The sequence below is a fragment of the Notamacropus eugenii genome, chromosome 1, assembly GCF_028372415.1.
Source record: "Notamacropus eugenii isolate mMacEug1 chromosome 1, mMacEug1.pri_v2, whole genome shotgun sequence".
Lineage (NCBI taxonomy): Eukaryota > Metazoa > Chordata > Mammalia > Diprotodontia > Macropodidae > Notamacropus > Notamacropus eugenii.
Window position 1 is genome coordinate 259,316,598 of NC_092872.1, and position 21,368 is coordinate 259,337,965.

Consider the following 21,368-nt stretch of genomic DNA (forward strand, 5'->3'; position numbering starts at 1 on the left):
CAGTTTGCTCATCTATAAAATGGTGATAATGATACTGTATTACCTATTTCACAGAGTTTGTGTGAGGGTGAAATGAGGTAACAGATGTAAAGTGCTTTGTAATTCATCTAAATGTCTGCTCACAATAATGATATAGTCAGAATTAGCCTTGGCAGGTGAGGAGACTTTTACTGAGAAGGAAATGTGCAGAGAATACATATGCCCCACCTGGCCAGAGTGGAGGGACTTTTGGTGGAGGTATTGGTAAAGGTGGGGCCATAAGGGGAGTTGGGGACTAGACCAGGAAGGGCCTTGGAAGATGCTTGGCATAATGTGGTTGACAAAACGTTCATTATCTACTTCTGATCAGGGGCTGATCTTGAGTCTCTCCCTCGCCCCATCCCTGCCCTGGAGGTCTTGGCAGTAAGAACTAAGGCCTGGCGCTAACCTGCTGAGGAAAAATAGCCTTAGTGTCCCCTTTCAGAGGAAAGGGCCCTGAAATGCCAACTGTTCTGCCCCTCTGTGCTGGATTCCCCTTTGAAGCTTTAGGAAAGACTCTGGCTGCCAACATGGTCCCCACCCTATCCCCCCGGGGTCCCACAGCTGGGTGAACAAGAGGCCCCAGCTACAGAGCGCCTTTCTTAGAACAGAAGCACAGACATAGAGCATGAAGGAACCTCACAAGTCATCTGCTCCAGCTCCCTTATTTGACAAGCTATTGGCCAAAAGAGACTCGAGAGGCAAGTGCAAGCCACTGCACTGACAGTTCTCAAACTCCCAAGCTCTCACCAACTTCTTTTTGATAAAGGTGCTTGTGGGGTATAAGAAGGTAGAAGTGAGCTCAGCAGACCAAGTCAAACAATTGAGAGAAAGGAAAGTCAGAGACAAGAGGCAAGTGGAGAAAACAGATCCAATCCTAAGCTAAAGGCGGAGTGTGGAGCCAGGGAGACAGACGTTCCGGTCTAGGTAACACCAACTGCGATGGGTCTGCCAGGACAGGGAAGACACTTTATTTCCCCACCTCCTCTCTCTTTCCAGAGAGGAAACCAAATGTTCCCATGGGTTACTTGCTCCTTTTAACTTCTCTGTTGCCATCTGGGTGAGGGAAGCCTTAGCTTTCATTTTTAAACATTTACTTTGCCTCTTAGCTTTTTAGCAGAGATAAAGGATGTTGAACAACATATTCGTGCTTTTAATGCAATTTACTTTTTGCTCCCCTGAATAGAGGAAAGGGAACAAGAAAGGACATTCTCTTTTCAGAAATGGGGATTTATCTGGCTACTGGACACTAAACTGGGGGCTTGGAGCTAATTTAGCACTGTTGCTCCCTTGTAGCCAGGGATGCTTACCAGCTCATGTTTTACACTACGGATATATCTCCAGACTTCTTGTCTTTTCATTTACTGTCTTCTATGTCTGAAAGGTTCTCCCTCCTGGTCTCTATCTCCTGACTTCCTCAACTAGAGACTCAACTCAAAACCCATCTTCTGGAGGAGGCCTTTCCCCATCCTTCCTTCTCTATTGCCTGCCCCCTGAGAGAATCTCTCATTTACACTGTATATAACTTGAATGTGCATAATTACTTGCATATTGTCTTCCACATTCAAATGTGAGTTTCTTGAGAGAAGGGACCATATTTTTCCTTTCTTTTAATCCCAGAACTTAGCACAGCATCTGGAACATAGTAGGTGTTTGACTGAACTCGATGATGATGAAAGCAATTTGGAATTATGCAATAAAATGACTAAAATGTCCGTACCCACCAAAGTTTCCACTGCTAAACATATACCCCAAGGAGATTACTGGCTAATAGAAAGCCTTCCTATGTACCAAAATGTGTGTAGCAACACTTTCTGAGGCACAAAGAACTGGAAACAATGAAGATGCCCTTCAATTAAGAAATAGCTTATACAATGAGATATGACTGTGCAGAAACTACAGGCATAATAAATACAGAGAATCATAAAAAGACTTATATGAACTGATACAAAATAAAGTAAGTAGAGCCAGGAAAACAATCTATAGGATAACGACACCAATGACAACTTCAAAACTGAACATTGTGAAATTATAAAGACCAACCTTGGCCCTAAACAAAGGATATGAGAAGACATACCTTGAATTCCAACCTGGGGTACAGAGGTAGGGTCCACGGCTATGGAATATTGCATATGTAAAGTCAAATTTTTTGATGTGTTGATTAATTTTGCTGAATTTTTTTCTTTTCTTAAAGATTATTTGATAAAAGGGTTGGCTGTCTGGGGGGGTAGGGGAATGTAGGCTATGTAAAAAAAACCTCAAATGTCTCAATAAAATTTATTTGTAAAAGATTAAAAACAATCCTCTGATTTGCGGTTAGTTTTCCAGCAGATCAACCCCCTCTGTTCAGCTTCTTAAATAGTTACAAATTGAGATAGGGTCTAGTGGAAGGAATGTTTCAACAAGGATTGATCTAAGTGATCACGAGGAATCAAAATCTTATTTTTATATTGCAAATTTGAAGTTAATCTACCAGCTGAATTGACCTTTAAATTCCCTTCCACTTAATATCCATGAAATATTAAAAGACTTAGAGGAAGGTTTCCAGATTGTTGGGGGGGACAGGGGCTCCTTATGGGAGGACATGGATAAGACTTGCCGAGGAAGGAGTGGATGAGTGGCAGTCTGTAACAGGGAATAGAGGGCTTAAATCAGGGAGAGCACAAAGACCCATCCTAGTATGGGAGTGTCTTAAAAATGTCTGAATGCTTATTTCTGTGTCATAATAATGTGCAGACCTTAAAAATGCCTTTCCTCTTTATTTCCCTTCCCTATTCGTGAACATTCAGAAGCTCTGGCCACCATACCTAATATTATACTTTCCCAAAGGCTGGTAGAGTTGGGACATTGGGAAAATCCTCTCTTCATCACCATTGTTCCTGTCCCGTCTTTGCCCAGAGGTAGAGATATGCCCACCTGAGAAAGAGGTTGTAAGAGAACCATTCAGGGACCAGTTGGGCAGGATGGCCTCAGACCCTTCCATCTCTGAGATTCATGAAGCTGGAGGGCCTGACTCACAACTGACCACCATCATTGGAAATGCCCTTAGGCTTATATTTCCCAAGCTGTACTCCACAGAACCATGGGATTCCATGAGATCCAAATTAGGAGATTTAAATTTCTATGCTGGTGATTTTTCACTTTTAACAAATATAAAATTCTGCATTGCTATAACAACCTACTATATATGTGAAGATTTTTTTTCATTAATGAAATTCTGAATTTTTTCCTATTTTCCTCTTAATCTATGACCAGATGGAAAAGCCTAAAGAAATTCTGTTAATGGTGGAATTTCAGGCACTGTGATATTTGGGGGACGAGGAAGGCTTTAATTAGGACAGGTAGGTCAATTCATCAGGCTGACTTCTGGCCCTCATACCTCTCTCTCCCTAGGAATGCCTTTCACTTTGTTAACTCCATTTCCTTTCCCTTTACCTCAGATACCACCTTTGCCCTCCTTCATCATTTATGGTGGATTTCACAGGCACCCTGGGCCTCTTTTGATCTTCCTTTGGGTTTATGTGATTTAGCAACAGCTTTGCAGCTGGAAAAATCATTAATCTCATGGAGGATACCCAAGAAAACCCCTCAGGTCCATTGTCCTTTAGGGCCTTCCCCTCTTCTGGACTTGTCTGCATTCTCAAGTCCCCTTTCCCATCACTCTGTACTTATCATTACATTCTGCTCCTTCCCCAACCACTGAACACCTAGCTCTGGAGGAAGGAGTGAGGCCAGTGACTTTGCACAGTCCTGCCTCACTTAAATCTAATTCACTTGCAAGTCAAGCCATCACCCTCCTGAAGGCATTGGTCCTCTTAGAGAGTGGACAAATAATACCCAGTTTTGGGGAAGGGGGCGGCCCTGCACCTGGAGAGAGCTCATTCCACTTGGGAACAGTGCTGCTGTGAAGCATTCCTCTTCTCTGGGGCCCAAATCCTCCTCTCCACAACTTCCACTCTGCTGGAGCCCAGCAGAGAACAAGGCTTAATCTCTGTTCCACATGACAGCTCTTCAAATCCTTGAAGACAGCTATTATTACTCTCCTAAATCTTTCCTTCTCTGCACTATCTCAGCTCTCCTCACCGATCCTCATATGGTAGGCTCGCTCTCCAACCTGTTCGCCGCCTCCATTATCCTCCTCCACACACACAGTGCAAAGGAAAAGGGCCCTGACTTTGGGGGCATGGGCCTTGGCTTCAAATCCCACCTCAGAGGCTTGCTACCTGTGTGACCTTGACTGAGGCCCAGGCAGGTTTGCTCACCTGTAAAATAAGGGGACATGGACTAGATGGCTCTAAATCTGTGATTCTCTGACTCTGTGCTCTGCCCTGTGATCTCCAGAACTGAACCCCAATATTCCAGAGTAGGTGGACCAGGGTAGACTATGACAAGAGGAGTCCCCTCCTTTTTCTTGGTGCTTCTGACAGTCTCCAAGCATGTCAGTTTTTCTGACTGCCACATCGCACTGCTGACTCAGAGCTTGAAATCTGGCTCCCACCTGTTTCCAGTTCTCTCTCTCTGGCTCCCCTCCCTCTCTCTCTTCCTCTCCCTCTCTCCCTCTTCCCCCCCCCCTTTCTCTTTCTCTCTTCCTCTCCCTCTTTCTCTCCTTCTTTCTTTCTCTTTCTCCCTCTTTCTCTCTCTTTCCCTCCTCCCTCTCTCTTCCTCTTTCTCTCTCTCTCCTTCTCCCTCTTTCTCTCTGTCTTCCCCCCCTTCCTCCCTCTCCCTTTCCCTCTCCTCTTCCTTTTCCTTTTTCATCCTGACCATAAATGTCTTCCCTATCAGCCTGTCATGGGCTCTCCAAGGTGGAAAGAACCTTAGCGATCATCTAGTCCAAAGCTCTTGTTTTACAGATGGGAAAACTGAGGCCCTGAGAGAAGTGACTTGCCGAAAGTTACACAAAGAGCTCTGTTAAAGTGAAGAAGTGTAATGAAGGAAAGGTATATGTTAACCTTTTGGGTGAGGTGGGGGCACTGGAGTCTGGTAGAAAGAGAATGGAGTCCTATGTTCAAATCTTGGCTCTACTGCTTAATTGTGTGACCTTGGAAAAGTCACATAAATTCTTGACCTGTATCTTCTCACTGTCAAATGACGGGTTGGAATAGATGATCTCTAAGGTCCCTTCTAGCTCTAAACCACTACCCTTTAACATAGGGTCACTGAAATCATAAGCTTGGGCTGGAAGGTCTCTAGGGGCCAGCTAAGTCAGTCCTGGAAAATAGAAGTCCAAGGACATTTAGTGACTTGCTGAAGATGGCACAGATCATATTAGAGTCAGGATTCAATCCCAAGTCCTGAACATCTGTTTTTTCCCTACTGTACTATGCTAATGATCAGAAAGGGTGAATTGAACAGGGTCCCAAGGATGTAGCTCAGGGAATACATTAGGGCACTGGACAGCTTAAGAGGTTGGGGAGATTAGATACACACTCAGAGATGTTTTTCACCCTTGGACTTGTGAGTCAGGCCATGGACTTCCTTCCCAGCCTGTGATCCCTCTATGGGTCTCTCTCCATTTCCCCATTTCTATATGGGCCCAGGTTAGAGTCTTCAGGCTCTCCCCCTAACCCTCCCTTCCCTTCTTCCCTCAGGGAACTCTCAGACTATGACACACCAGTCACAAGACAGGCCAGCTTTCTTTGGAGGAGGTGGGCTGCTGTTTATTGTTCATTTTCAAAGAGGATCAATGACAACACAGGGTGAAAATTTGACTGTCAAAGGAATTGGATTTAAGGGAGGCAGAGCTGCCCTCTCTCATCCAGAGTCATCCAAGTCCAGTGGCAGGACAAAAGTGAGGATGATTGGTGATGGCCTGGGATACAGCGGATGAACTTGGCATTTTTGATGCCTGACTAAGCTCTAAGCGCTCCACAATACCTATTTCAGCTGCCTTCACGGCCACTGGAGTAAGCTGCTCTCGTTCTCCCATTCCACTGAGGAAATTCTTCGCATGCTTGGGGTAGACAAACCCCTAACTCACCAATGAGTTTGAGGCTTGTTGGTTTTCCTCAAACTGATTTAGCCCTTCTACTGAGACAATTTTACCAGGATGTGGCTGCTGGGCATGGACAGCTCCTTGGAGCCACAGGTGAGCATTAGGTGCCAGGTGGACACTAAAGGTGGATAAGGAGCCCTGAGAAAGGCTTGGCAGCTCTCATCCCAGAGGTGCTCATCTTCCTTGAACACCCCACATACCCCCTTGGGTGTGGCAGACTGCAAGACTCACAATACAGGTTTCAGAGGTGGGGATTCATTCACTCAACAAATGTTTGCTAAGAATTTGTTGAATTCATTGCACAGTGCTGGACACTAGGAAAGACACATAGTTTAAATACAATTTCACTCTGCCTTCATGGAGCTTATATTCTAGTCATGAGATAAGAAAAGGCAAAGATAACTCTGGTATACAATATTAAATTCCACCTATTATGTAGAGGGTGGAATAATTCTTTCACTCATCTGGTTTTGGAGCCATCTTTGACTCCTTGGTCTACCTTACTCTATGGAACCAATCAGGGACCAGATCCACTTTTTACCTCTTCCACAGCTCCCACATTCCTCCCCTTCTCTCCACTCATGTAGCCACCAGCCTAATTGCAGCTCTCATCATCTCTTGCCTCAACCATTGCAATAGCTCTCTAACAGGTCTCCTTTCTTTAAGTTTCCACTCCAAACCAGTTTTGTTGTTCAGTCATGTCTGACTGTGACTCCATTTGGGATTTTCTTGGCAGAGATACTGGAGTGGTTTGCCATTTCCTTCTCCAGCTCATTTTGCAAATGAGGAGATTGAGGCAAACAGGATAAAGTGACTTGCCCAGGATCACACAGATACTAAATGTCAGAGGTTGAATTTTAACTCAGGAAGATGAGTCTTCCTGACTCCAGGCCCAGTACTCTGTCCACTGCACTACCTACCAAAAGGATTTTTCTTAAGTGTACATCTAACTCAGTCACTCTCCTAAAACTCTAGTGACTTGCTACTACCTTCAGAATCAAATAAAATTCCTCTGTTGGGCATTTCAACTTTTCACAGTCTAGCACCACCTTATCTTTCCAGCCTTCTTATGAGTTACTCCTCTCCTTGTACTTTATCTCCCATCACCATGCCTTTGCTCTGGCTGTCCCTGATGCCTGAACTGGTCTCCCTATTCACCTCCTCTAATCTTAGAATCCCTCTTTTCCTCCAAGATTCAGCTCAAACCTCCTTCCACATGAGGTTTTTCCCTGTTCCCCCAGCTCCTCCCCCACAAACTCTAGCTGTGTGTGTTGTATATATGTATATACTAATAGTTGTATATGTCCTTTCCTTCTTTAGTATTAAACTCTTTGAGGAGAATGGTTTCATTTTATCTTCTTATCTCCAGCACTTAGCACCATGCCTGGAAAACAGTAGGTGTTTAATAAATGCTTATTGGTTGATTGATAAAGTATTTCCTCTGTGACAGGCACTGTAGTAGGTACTGGGGATAAAAAGATAAAAATGAAAGTTCCTACCCTCAAGGACTGTAAAATAATAGATTTTTGGCTTAAAAGGGTCTTGAACAGTCATGTACATTCCCCACTAGATAAATGGTCAAAGGATATGAATAGGCAGTTTTCAGAAAAAGAAATCAAAGCTATCAATAGTCACATAAAAATGCTCTAAATCACTACTGATTAGAAAAAAGTGAATTTAAACAACTCTCAGGTACCACCTTATACCTATCAGATTGGTTTATATGACAGAAAAAGAAAATGAGAAATGGTGGAGAATATGTGAAAAAATAGAGACACTAATGCACTGTTGGTGGAGTTGTGAACTGATCCAACCATTCTGGAGAGCACTTTGGAATTATTCCCATAGGACTATGACCCAGCAGTATCACTACTTGGTCTGTATCCCAAAGAGATGAAAGAAAATGGTAAAGGACCTATCTGTACAAAAATATTTATAGCAGCTCTTTTTGTGGCAAAAAATTGGAAATTGAAAGGATGCTCATTCATTGAGGTTAACACATTGTGGTATATGATTGTGATGGATATTATTGTGGTATAAGAAATGACAAGCAGAATGTTTTCAGAAAAACCTGGAAAGACTGACATGAACAGATGCAAAGCGAAGTGAGCAGAACCAAGAGAACATTGTACACAGTAACAGCAATATTGTATGATGAAGAACTGTGAATGATTTTGCTATTCTCAGCAATGAGAATACAATGATCCAAGGAAATTGCAAAGGACTCATGATGAAAAATCCTGTCTACCTCCAGAGAAAGAACTGATGACCTCTGGATGCAGATAGAAGCATCTTTTTTTTAAACTTTATTTTTGTTGTTGCATTTTGTTTGTGTTTTCTTTTGCAACATGGCTGATATAGAAGTATGTCTTGCATGATTTCATGTGTACAACTGATATCAAATTTCTTACTTTATCAAGAAGGGAGGAGGGAGAGAGTTTGGAACTCAAAATTTTAAAGAACTATTAAAATTTTTTTACATGTAATTGGGATATATTTAATGAAATAAATAAAAATAATTTTTTTAAAAAGGGAATCTAGTCCACCACCACTTCCCATTTTATAGAGAGGAAACTGAGGTGCAGAGAAGTTATTTGCTCATGGTCATACAGCTAATAAGTGTCTGAGGTGGGATTTGAACCCACTTCCAATTCCAAGTTCTCCAATCGATCTACTACATCCTACCACTCTATTGCAAGGAGAAGCGTATCAGAGAGATGTAAACCAAGTGCTGTGTGAGAACCGAGGGTGACATGAACAAGCCAAGGCAATGACTTGCTCAAGCTCACACAGCTTGTAAATGTTGGGACAGGGGCTGGATCGCAGATATCCTGGGCCCACAGTGCTGGATGCTCTCTACTGCTATTTACTATAGTGTAGAGGGCTCCAGATGCCATTGCTGGTGCAATCCCACCAGGGAGTCTGGCCTTATCCTGCCCTTCTTCCCTTAATCAGTCCAATCTAACTCCCCCACCCTTCTCTGAGCTGTGGGAATATCATTCTCTTAGTGTCCAAGGCTGAGGAAAATTCAGTGAAAACAAGCAGAGACAGCCCCCTCCTCCCCCCCCCCCCCATAGGGAAGGTCCTTTCTTGCCTGATTTGCCTGTAACAATATTGTGGAAAGAACCTTGGATCTGGAGTAAGACGACCTTGGTCTGAGCCTTAGCCGAGTCACTGTGTGAGTTTGGTCAAATCTTTCTCTGGGTCTCAGTTTCCAACGAAAGGACTGAACTAGGTAATTGCTTGCTCTTCTTGTCTTTTCAAATCCCATCTATCCTTCAGGACCCATCTTGTATCTCACCTCCATGAAGCCATTAACACCAGAGAGAGAGAGACAGAGACAGAGAGACAGAGAGAGAGAGACAGACAGAGAGAACGAGACAGAGAGACAGAGAGAGAAAGACAGAGAGACAGAGACAGAGACAGAGATAGAGACAGAGGGAAAGCGCTCACTAACTTTCACACACTCACACAAAACCACCACAAGGCTTCCTTCCTCCTCTGACCTCTTTCAGAATTAAGAGTTCTGGATTGGATGATGTTAAGTTTTAATTCAAAGCTCAATTATCAAAGGGTTGTTTCACCATGAGAAAGGTCTTATGCTAGCCAGAGGATTCAAAAATCACAGTCCCTGCCTTCAAGGAGCTTATAGTCTAATAGGAGAATGGGACATGGACACAAAGGAGCATAATACAAGGTAGACTATGACAGGAGTAGGGCTTGAGGTCAAGGCAAAGAGCTCTAAATTTTCTAAAGGAGAAGGGTAGAGGAAAGGATGAATGGGCCTCAGTTTCCTCATTTGTAAAATGAAGGAGCTGGGTTGGGTGGCCCCTGAGTTCATTTCCAGGTTTAGTCTATGTCTATGATCCAGTGACTGTGTATCCCTGCTCGACTTGCTTAACCTCAACCTCAATTTTCCTGCCTATAAATGAAGACAATGCTTTCATTACCAACCCAGAGCTATTTATAGGTTCATAGATTTAGAGCTCTGAGGGATGTGGGAGGGCATCCAGTCCAAATCTCTCATTTTAAAGAGGAAGAAACTGAGGCCCAGGCAGGGGAAGTGGTTTGCCCAGGACACTCAGGAAGGAAGTGGCCTGGCTAGAATTCAAACCCAGGTCTTCACTCCAAATGGTGAGAAAAAGAAGGGGTTTTAAAGTGCTACTGAAAAAAGAAAAATGAATTATTGTACTAGACTCAGAAGGCTGGGGTTTTACCTTCAGTGGAGGAGGGATGTGGTCAGATCTTTGCAAATTTTGGGACCGTGAGAAAGATGGATGGGAGGCAAAGAGGCCAAGTAGGAGGCTACTAGGAGAGAGGATGAGAGCCTGCCTGACCTAATGTGATGGCTCTAATGGGAGTGGAGCAGAAGAGAAATACCTAGAATCTCAGTCAGACCCAACGGTTAGAGCTGGTTAGGCCCTTAGAGCTCATCTTCATGCCCCTCAGTCTTAACCATCAGCTCCCAGTAAGGAGACTCTCAGTAAGGACTTTAATCCGCCCAATTGAATTCCCAGACTTGGGGAAACCATGGACCAGAAGGGTAAGGGTCCTCAAAGACGATGGGAAGGAAGTGTCTCAAAGCAGGAGGGCATACGTGGGCTTGCCTCTGGAGACCCTGGGGGTGACTCACTCTTTTTTCTGCCTCTTCTCCACAAGGACAAGGCAAGAAAAGCTGGGCAATTGGGGGAAATGGGGGCTCGGCGGAACTTTCGAAAGGGAAAAATGCCCCCAGGGATCAGTTTTGCCTCCCGACACCCGGGTCCTTTTCCCAGCGCCAGGAGTGGGGGCTGGGATCGGACCTCGAAGACCGCCTGAAGTCCAGTCCCTAGCTGGAGTGGGGGTGGGTAGAGGAAAGTCATGAAGCCACCGCTTTTTCCAGGCCAGGGCACTAAGGAGACCTCCCAGCTCAGGCAGGGCGGGGAAGGGTGGGGAAGAAAAGTGAAATAAAGGCACTACACCTCAGGGGATCAAGAGCCTTGGCTCTCCAAGGCCCGGCTTGGTGCGCCACCCCAGCCAGCACCTAGAGGGCGGGGGTAAACGCAGGCAGGTAGGAGTCTGCTCTGGGCGGGATTGCTTTGGGGCTTAACTACCATGGTCAATCACTGGGAGCGCAGCCTATGATTAAAGCTACCTTGGCCCATTTCAACCCTATCCCTATCGGTGCCAGCGCAGGGACGCGGGCTCACTACAGCGCGAGAGCGTCCGGTGGGTTTCATGGCCCCCATCTCTCTGCCAGAAACTTCACTCTCCCGCCAACATCCTTAAAGTCTCCCACCCCATTCCCAATCCTCTTCTCCGATGTGCAGAAGTCCTGGGAACCCAAGAGGCACCCTGAGTGCAGACTCCGGCCCCCAGAGTATCAGAGATAATAACGATACTTGAAGAGATTAGGGGGGCAAGTGCACGATGGGAAAGGACCTGGCGAGTGACAGAGGATCCCGGGGGATGGAAGAGAAGTGGGACTGAGATCAGAGGAGAGCAGGAGCAGGACAGAGGGAGAAACAAGAGTGATCGACCAAAAAGACTTCAGGAAAGATAGTGGTAACAGAATGAAAAAGAGAAAAGGGGAGAGAAGGCAAGAGAAGAGAGGAAAGACGGGTAAAGAGAAGGGAAGGGGAAAACTGAGGAGAGGGAAGAGATGGGAGGAGACAGAGAGATACAAGGGGAGAAGGGAGAGAGAGAAGAAGTAAGAGAAGGGAACGGTGAGGAAAACAGGAGGCAGAAAGAATGGAAGAGGAAAAAGTGTAGAAAAGAAAAATGAGAGAAGTAAAGGAACGATAAAGGAGATACTAGGAAAAAGAGAAGTGAGGAGAGAATGTAGGAGAATTAGTGGTAGGGGCCAGGCAGGGCAGGAGCAGAGCGGAGCAGGGCAGGGGCAGAGCAGGGCAGGGGCAGAGCGGAGCAAGGCAGGGCAGGGCTCACAACAAAGAGCACCGACCTCCTCCAGCAGCTGGTTGACTCTTCTCAAAATAGCCTCCTCCATTTGGTGCGCGGCAAGCCAAGCGGGGGGCTGCGGGGGCTGTTGCGGGGGCGGGCGCCGCTGCTCCGCTTCTAGCCGGCCCAGGCGAGACTGCAGCTCCGCGCTCCGAAAGTGCACCAAGAGGCTGAGCGCCAGCGAGAAGAGGGACACGCCGCCCAACAGCGCGCAGCTCCGGGGCAGCGGGGGCCGGGGGCACGGCTCCCCCCGGGCCGCAGCCGCAGCGTCGCTGGCCCCTTGGCGAGCCTTGTCCTCGATCATGCTCGTCCTCCACGGTCCGCCCGCCCGAGAGCCAAGAAATAAGTGCAGGCGGCTCCGGTCCGCTCAGGGTCTCCCCAGGGCGTGGGGGCGCTCAGGGGGGCAGCCAACCAGCAGCGCAGAGGACTAGGGTGAGGGGCACGATGGGGGCGAGGTCCGGTGCGCAAACTTGGAGAGCCTGGCGGGCCGCGCGCGCGACGCGCAGGAGCCAGTCCCAGGCTAAGTAGGCGGCGGGGCCGAGGCTTAGCGCTCTCCTTGTCAGTCAGTGCCGGGTCCGGGGCTCGTGCAGAGAGGGAGCGAGCCAGCGAGCTAGTGGCCTCCTTGTCTTCGTCCTCCTCCTCGTCCTCCTCCTCGTCCTCCTCCTCCTTCCTCTGGCTGGGGTGGGTCCCCCCGGGGTTTGTCAGTTTCGGTTCCGCGGTGGAGCGAGGGAGGGATCGGCTAGAAGAGTCCCCATTAGAGAGAGGGGGCTGCCCTCGCCGCCTCCTCGGAGGTGTGCCGGACCCGGCTCGGGCGCCTCTGTAACTTGACACACTCCCCAACTACAGAGATCCGATGAGCAAGCCTTGCTGCATCCCCTACACCTCTCTCTCTCTCTCTCTCTCTCTCTCTCTCTCTCTCTCTCTCTCTCTCTCTCTCTCTCTCTCTCTCTCTCTCTCCTCCCCTTCCTCCCTCCCTCCCCCCTCTCTGATTTTCTCTCCTCCCTATCTTCTCCTGTCCCTCCCCTCTACCTGTATTCCGCTTTCTTTCTCTCCCTCTCCTCCTCTCACAAATTATTTATTTATTCCTGTAAAGTTGCTCAGTGGGATGGAAGATTAAGTCTTATTCCCCTCCTCCCTCATCCCCCAAAGTCCCCACTCCAGGACTCCCAGTTCCCTTTGAAGTGTCTCTTGGGCAGTTATTTATAGGCAGGAAAGAGATTGGGCTAGAGTGCAGGGGCTTCAGGTTTTTCTGCCCTCTTCTGTTTCACACCAAGGTGGGGAGACAGGTTGACTTTTTCCTCTTTCCTTCCGTTCCACCCCCCCACCCCCCCGCAGTTTTGTGAGGCGGGACCACCCTAGAGCTCACTCTCTCTTCCCAGAAGTTCGCAGAGTACCCCTCTTGGGATATGTTCAAGGAAGGAGAAGATTCCCCTTGGGATTCCCCAACTGGGTCACTATCATCTGCTCATCTTTGTGGTTCTCCTGGAGGGGCCTTGGGTTCCCACAGCTCTGTCAGTCATTCCCACTATTCTCGTGGGCAGACGCCTCTTTCTTCAGCTCCCAAGTCTATGGACTCACCCTAGATCAGCCTCAGAGGGATGTACATCATATCTTGCCCACTGCAAATATCCAAATATCCCCCCGCTGCATCTTGTCCCCAACTCAACAATCACAGAACTTACCGAGAATGTGATACCAGGTCATTGGGGAAGGAGACAGAAAATTTGGAAAAGATCACTTTGCTCTCCTTGAGTTTAGAGTCTTGAGGATAAGACAAAGGCAGCTATGGTACCAAATTCTAGTATATGCATATATGGTACAGTGGAGAGGTATAAACCCAAGTGAAGAGCCTGCTGTTATCAACGTTGATAATCAGGGAAGCCTTCTTAGAGACAGAGCTTGAGGTGGGTAGGGATTGAATTAGGGGGAAGGGAAGAGAGATATTTCAGGTATAAGGAATTATGGGAACAAAAGTATGGAGTCAGACCAGAGAATTCATTTGAGGTACAGAAATTCACCTGGATTGTCTGGTGACAAGTACATAAGAGAGGCATGAAATAAGACTGGAAGGAAGGCAGTGCTGGACTGGAGAAGTCCTAGAGTGAAGGGAATTAGGATTTTCATATTAATCAACACATATGTAATGAATATACTAATAGATTAAAATCTCAGAATTCATTGCACATATATCAATTGCTATGTAATAGTTATCAATATGAATCCCTTCACAGGAATTTATAAGGAATCAATAGAGAATCATGAGATGGTTGTTGTCCTTTGTTCTCAAAGAGGATCATGATATCAGGAAGGCCATGGTGCCATGACATGTAAGTGAATTGGATTTAAGTGAGGCAGGGCTGTGTAGTCATCAGCCTCACTTTCTCCTCCAGAGTCATCTGAGTCCAGTGGCCAGATATAGATCAGAATGACTATAGATGTCCCCCCGAAATGGGAGGGAGATCTTTGAGCAGAGGAGAGAGGGGTCCTACCTGACCTTCCCACCCATCCATTATCTCACATTTTCCTTCTGAAAGGGGAATAATCAGCCTCCATATGGCCTGCCTTAGGACCACTAGAAGAAAAGACTTAAGAACTGATGTGCAGAAGAGGATGCACAGAGCAGAGGGAGGCTCATCCCCAGAGACTAGAGAACTGGGATAGGGAAGATAGAAGAGGCATTGAATGCACATACCTGCCATCAGGCTGAACTCAAAGAATCTAACACCTGTACTGAGAGGCTGGTGCAGAATCACTTTCCGTCTCCCCCTCCCCTGTATTAGAGAGGAGAGGATTGAACCCAGCACCCTCTTCCTACACTTTTTCCTTAGGGTCAGCCAGAGGTTTCCTGTGGGAACCCAAGAGTGCTCATAAGATATCCTCTCAACCTTCTTTTCCCTCCCCTAGTCCCAGCTATTTTTTTCTACTTAAAAAAAAATCATCATTCTGAATAATCAGCTCTAAATAATTCTACTTATCCAAACCTTAACTCTTAGGGGCTCATAACATTCCTGCACAGGTAGAGGGGGAGAGAGTACATATATAGTGGGAGAGAAATAGAAATAGAAGAAACTTTATCTTATAAGAATGAAAGGAAGGTCAAAACAATTGCCTCCTTTAGGCCCTTAGTTGACTTACATATTATAGTGTCATCGAGTGTAATATCTCACGTTGTATATCTATATCTCTCATGCAATACAAAGACTTTCAAGGAATCTTAAAGATCATCTAGTCCAAGCTCCTCATTCTTTTTTTCAAAGGAGGAAGTTGAGGCCTAGAATGCAGAAGTAACTTGCCCAAAGTCACACAAATAATAACAGAGATGGAATTTGATATCAGATCTTGGGGCTTATATTACCTGTGAGACCTTGTGGAAGCAACCGAACTTCTATGCCTCAGTTTCTTCTCTTGTAAAAATGGAAGGGATTGAACTGAGAGGCTTCTAAGATCTGCTTCCACTAAGTCTATGATTTATGACATATAGGTACAAATATGGTATTCTTTCTATTATACACTAACTCTATGCTGTATATAATTATTTAATTGTCGTTGAGAAGAGGTGTGTGACTCTTCTGATGAAAGATAGGGGAGTGAAGTTGGGCTCAGGAATTGTGAATTGTTGTGGTTGTTCAGTCAAGTCCAACTTTTCATGACCGCATTTGGGGTTTTCTCGGCAGATACGGAGTGGTTTGCCATTTTATTCTCTAGTTCATTTTACAGATAAAGAAACTGAGGTAAACAGGATTAAGTGACTTGCCCAGAGAATCACTCAATTAATAAGATCTGAGGCCAGATTTGAGCTCAGGAAGATGAGTCTTCCTGACTCCAGGCCCAGCACTCTATCCACTGCACCACCTAGCTGCCCAGGAATATCTGGGTTCAAATCTAACCTCTGACTCTAGAGCTCTCAGCCTCCAGCAACTCAAGTTCTTCATCAGTTTTATGACAGCAATAAAAGTGTCCTGAGTTTCTTGGGTAAGGGAGCTTGGGGGGCAGTGTGGTTCAATGGCGAGAACGCTGGACTAGGGGGTCAGAGGACCTGATCTGCTACTAACTCACTGTTTCCTTAGCATCGAGATGACCTCCACTTTCTGCTCTGAATGACATATTCCAGAATATTACAATCAATGCAGAGATGGGTTCTTGGTTCTCTAGAAGCAGATAATCATAGCTAGCAGATAATCATATATGACAGTTTTAAGATTTGTGAAGTGCTTTACAAACATTCTCTCAATTTCTCCTCAAACCAGCCCTGAGATTACATGTCCAGAAGAGTGTGGTTTCTGTCTGGCCACCAGGGGGAGCTGGAGAGTTTCTACTTAGAGTGGGAAAGTTTTGGCTCTTGAGGAGTGGATGTGGACATTTGTCTGACCCTACTGGGCTTTCTTCACTCAGGCTAGTTAAGATAGGGGTATGGCTAGAGGGCTCTGACCTCTTTGCCTAGGCTAGTGCTCCCCTCCCTCTGTCCGAGAGGCTCTAGGCATCTCCTAGGAAAGCAGAACTGTGATGTTTGACTCATTGGTTCATTGAAGAAACTGATTTATATCCTACTTTTTACAGAGACAGGCATGACCAAGTCCCCAACTCTGCCCCTGCCCACTTGGAGCATCGATCTTGACCCCCTTCTTTCATTGGGAGGATAGCCACTCACTTGTAAGGGGAATAAGACCACTGAGATGGTGGAGACACCCCCAAGAGTCTACAAAAGCAACAGCATTACAGGTTAGGAAATGGAAAGGAAGCTGACCTGGAAATCAGGAAACCTGGGCTCTAGTCTCAGTTCTGATACCTATCCACTGGGTGACTTTGGGCCACAGCAGTTAGCCTCATGTGTCTCAGTTTCTTCATCTGTAAAACAGGAAAGATAATCCTGATACTACCTGTTTGGGAGAGTAATGTGGTATTGTAGGGAAAATGCTTTGACATCCTTGAAGTGTGGAGTGAATGAGTTTTATCTCATTTTTAAAACAACTAAGGGAATAATACTTTCTGCGCCTCCTCCCTCTCCCCCCTTCCACACACTTTCCCCCCTTTTCACCTCCTTCCCTCCCCTGACCACAGGGCATCCCATCAGAATGCCTCAAGTCTGGAGGTGGTACTGCCAGCAAAAACAATGGGAATTCTCTGTTCTTAACCACTTCTGTATCAATTCTCTGCCTCAGGGATTGTTTGCCCTGCACTGTATTTGGGTCCAGTAAAACCCTTCTTGATGTGATCGTTAACAGTGTAAGATGTAAAGGGTGTAAAGCCTTTCCTCATAACAACTTTGTGAGTTGTGCAGTCTAAGTATTGTAATATCTATTTTTCAGACAAGGAGCTGAGGCTTAGGGAGATTAAGGGATGTGATAGGGATTACAGACCTTATTGATGAAGAGTCTGAACCTCCCATTCTCCATCAGTTGTGAAAGTGATTTCCTAACTCTCAGATCTGACCAGGTCAACCCCTATTCACTAAACTCCAGTAGCTCCCTATCACCTCCAAATCGAATCTAAAATCCTCTGTTTGGAGTTCAAAGCCAGAGATTACCTGGCTCTTCCTACCTTTCTGGTGTTCTTGAACTTTACTCTTCCCCTTCTCCCACATGACACTGGGCTCCATGCTGTTTCTTGAAAAAGATGACTCAGACACATTTACTGTCTCTCCCCACCTTGCTCCTCATCTCTTACTCTGGCTTCCTTCAAGGCCCATTCTCTCACTCCACCTTCTCCAGGAAGACTTCCAATCCCCCCTTAATCCCAGAGCCTTTCTCCCTTTGATAAACTCCAATTTATCCTATCTATCACTTCTTTATATGGAGCTGTTTGCATATTGTCCCTCCATGAGACAGTGACCTCTTTGAGAACAGGGACTGTCTTTTACCTTTCTTTGTATCCTCCGGACTTAGCACAGGGCTTGGCATGCACAGCAGCCATTTAATAAATGGTTATTATCTGACAAACCACCTAGGTCCTCTGACACTCAGTAACTCTTTCACTATCATTTCACATAAGAGAACTCTAAGATAACATTCAGATCAACATGTATGGAATAAAAATCAAAGTCCAAACACTGCGAAACTTCCCCAGGGTCATTCAGCTAGGAGGTGTCAGAGTTGGGTCTTGTTTTGTCTACTTGAATGGAGGCCAGCACCAATCCTTTCTCAAGAACACTTACTAGATTGTGAGAAACCCACTCCATCTCTGAGGCCTTGTCTGGGGATCTTTGGTCTGTCTGAGTAGGTCTTGGCTCAGCCTAGAGATTGGGGCAACCCGAGTTTTACTTTGAGGGAAAGAACATAAGAATAAGAGCTTTCCTTTCAGAAAGTACATTGATTTCAAAGCCCATTCACAAGTTTACATGTTCTAATGGAAAGAGTCCAGGGTGGGTTATTGGGAGCCCTGTGATTCGGTATGGGCTTTGTCCATCATTATCTTTCTATGTGACTTGGTATACGTCATTGAACCTCTCTCTCTCTCTCTCTCTCTCTCTCTCACTCTCTCCTTCTCCCTCCCTCCCTCCCTGTCTCCATAGCTTCATCTATCAAATACTCAGGACTGAAGCAAAGGGAGAAGTACATGACAGGGAGAAAGGAATCCTGGTAGGCCTAATCCCAGCTCTGTTGGTAGTTGACTGTGTGAAGCTGGGGCAAGTCATTTCTTCCTCTCTGCACCTCAGTTTCCTTATCTGTGAAAATGAGTGAGTTGGACTAGTTAACCATTAAGATCCAGGGACATAAACATTCAGTATTTTAACACTGTTGGTATTCTGTTATTTTTCAGTCATGTCCTGTTTTTTATGAACCCATTTGGGATTTTCTTGGCAAAGATATTGGAGTGGTTTTTCCCTTTCTTTCTCCAACTCATTTTACAAGGTTAAGTGACTTGCTCAGGGTCACACAGTCAGCTACTAAGTGTCTGAGGTTGGATTTGAACTTGGGAAAATGAGTCTTCCCCACTCCAGGCCCAGGGCTCTATGCACCATGGCACCACCTAGCTTCTGTGTATATTTTGACATCCTCTATCCTCTATTCTGGCAGTCTACATTCTGTCTTATGTCTATGCCCAATGTTCTAACATTCTATGTTCCAGAAGAGGGAGTCCTTTCTGATCTAACACTATGTTCAAATAGTGTATAGTCTGTGTTCTAACATCCCATATTCTAGGTTTCTCTTCCAATTCAAATGTCCCATGACTCAATCTTGGCCTCTAAAAAGGATGCAGGCAGATACCATCAGGACTTGGGTACAAGTGAGCAGTGCCTGGATGAGGCTCCTGGTTGGCAAAGGTCTAGATGCACCGCTTGACCAGAGCCTGGGGATCTGATGCAGGCTGGCCAGGCTCTCCAACTCCTGATATCAATCTCCCTCTTTTGTATAAGCCATAAAATTATACAAATCCACCTCTGGACAGGAAAAAATTGATATATGCACGTGGAGTTAGAGAGTCCTCTGGGGAAAGCTGACTGCAGCCGGCTCCTGATAGAGATCCTGGAGGCCAGACGCTGGAATCGCTTGAGTGACTTTATAAAATTCCTTTTCCTACTTCTTTGCAGGCTTTCTCCCAGTCACTGATCAGTTCATTTACTGTGACCCAGCAAGGGCAGCCAAGGGAACCTGAGGCTGGGTAAATGCAGGATGGAGGGCTACAGATGTTCAGGGAAGGGTCATTCTCTGGCTGGGAGGCACCAGAGAGTTTTGTCATCTGTAGCCAAAATAAACTGGCTAATTGAGTTTCAGAGGAGTTTGAACTTTGGGATCCCGGAGGTTGAACTAATGAGGACTCTTTGGGGGCATACTCCAGCAGTTGAAGGGCTCTGACCTAGTTTGGGTGCTGGGCTGTTTCCAGGCATTTGGCCTCAGGCCAAACCAGTATGTGTATGTAGATCTAGATACATATATATGTATGTAGATACATATATGTTTTTATTTATATCCATGTATATGCATATACATACCTACATATATCCACATACATGAACATAAGGGCATACCTGTATATAACAGTGAATAGAGTGTTATTGCATGTCAGTGTACATGTTGGCATATGGGTACGTTGGTGACTGTGGAGATGTGTTGGCTGTGTATGAGTGAAGGCAACATAGTCAAGTCAGGAAGATATGAGTTCGATTCCTGCCTTAGTATTTACTAGATATGTGATTTTGGGGGTCATCTAACTTGTGCCTCAGTTTCCTTACTGTATATTGGGACAAAGGTTAATTCAATGGCCTCCAGGGTCTCTTGAACCTTATGAGTCTGTGAGTCTGGGATCCTAGATTTCTGTGTGTTCTTTTGTATGGAGTTGGTGTGTGTGTGTGTGTGTGTGTGTGTGTGTGTGTGTGTGTGTGTATCTATATGAAATTTCATAGCTATTTATGAAGAGAGGATTGTAAAATGTGAGTGTCTTCCTCGGACACAGCAGTGGGAGAAAGAGTACAGATTTCGATCAGCAGAGCTCAGTAGATCTGTGACTTTGGGCAAGTCATTTGCTTTTTTTTGGCATCCAGTTTCTCATGGGTCAAATATGCCTAAAAATCAATCTGGAAAAAATGGAGGGGAGCCAGAGTAGGGGCAGCCAGGATGGTAGCTTCAAGCAAGAAGGACCATCTTGGGGAAAAGATATTCAGTTTCCTCGGTTTGGTCCCAGAGCAGGACAGAGCTAGGAGAAATGAGTCCTAACACTCAGAACTGTCCCAAGTTGCAAAGGGCTGGGTCAAGGGACAGGGGACTGCCCCCCCAGAGTTGGAAGAGCACTTTAGTCATGTGATAGAGGTCTCAAGCATCTTCCAGCTCTGAGCTTCTGAGATTCTGGAATCCTCAAGACTTGGAGGGAACAGGCTTGGCTCAAAGTGTTACATAAATATGTTTTCAAAGTGTTGTGTGAATAAACAATCTAACCAAGAAATGAATGAATAAAAACGCATTTATTAATCATTTACTATGTTCTAGTCACTGTACTTTTAAACACTTGGAGTGCCAAGATGAAAGTCAGGCCGTTGCCGCTCTCAAAAACCTTGTATTCTTATTATATATTCCTAGCACCTAGCATAAGCTGCTGTGTGGGGATGAGGAAATTTGGTGCCATGTGAATTTGTTTGGGGTGGGGAAAAAGGAGGGAAGGGTCTGAACCTGAAATTTCATCACTGGAGAAGCACTCAGGGTGCAAATTCTCTCTAATGATACACTTTATTCATAACTTAGAATCTTTGAGGTCTGAGAAGTTACCTGCCCAGGATTTCACAGCTAGGATGTGTCAGAGAAAGGACCTGACACTCGGCTTGCCTCTCAATACACCGCACTGGCCTCCTCTTCTCTAGCACAGAGTCACTATTTCATACACACACACACACACACACACACACACACACACACACACACACACACACACGTATGCATTTGTTGAATGGAAGAACCTGAAGACATACAGTCAGAGCTGGGACTGGAACACA

General features: G+C 45.7%; 1 protein-coding gene across 18 annotated transcripts in view; it reads right to left on the reverse strand.

The window, feature by feature from the left end:
- COL13A1 (collagen type XIII alpha 1 chain) overlaps positions 1-12,859 on the reverse strand; it is a 225,864-nt gene extending 213,005 nt beyond the window's left edge. For 8 of the 18 annotated variants that reach the window (XM_072628738.1, XM_072628733.1, XM_072628739.1 and 5 more), the window contains exon 1: positions 11,952-12,855. In XM_072628738.1, coding sequence (XP_072484839.1) covers positions 11,952-12,251 — 300 coding nt within the window. In that variant the 5' untranslated portion in view covers positions 12,252-12,855. Of the gene's footprint in view, positions 1-11,951 lie in introns of all 18 variants that reach the window. The other 10 variants (XM_072628734.1, XM_072628730.1, XM_072628745.1 and 7 more) reach the window with 4 other exon arrangements.
- Positions 12,860-21,368: the final 8,509 nt, after the last annotated feature.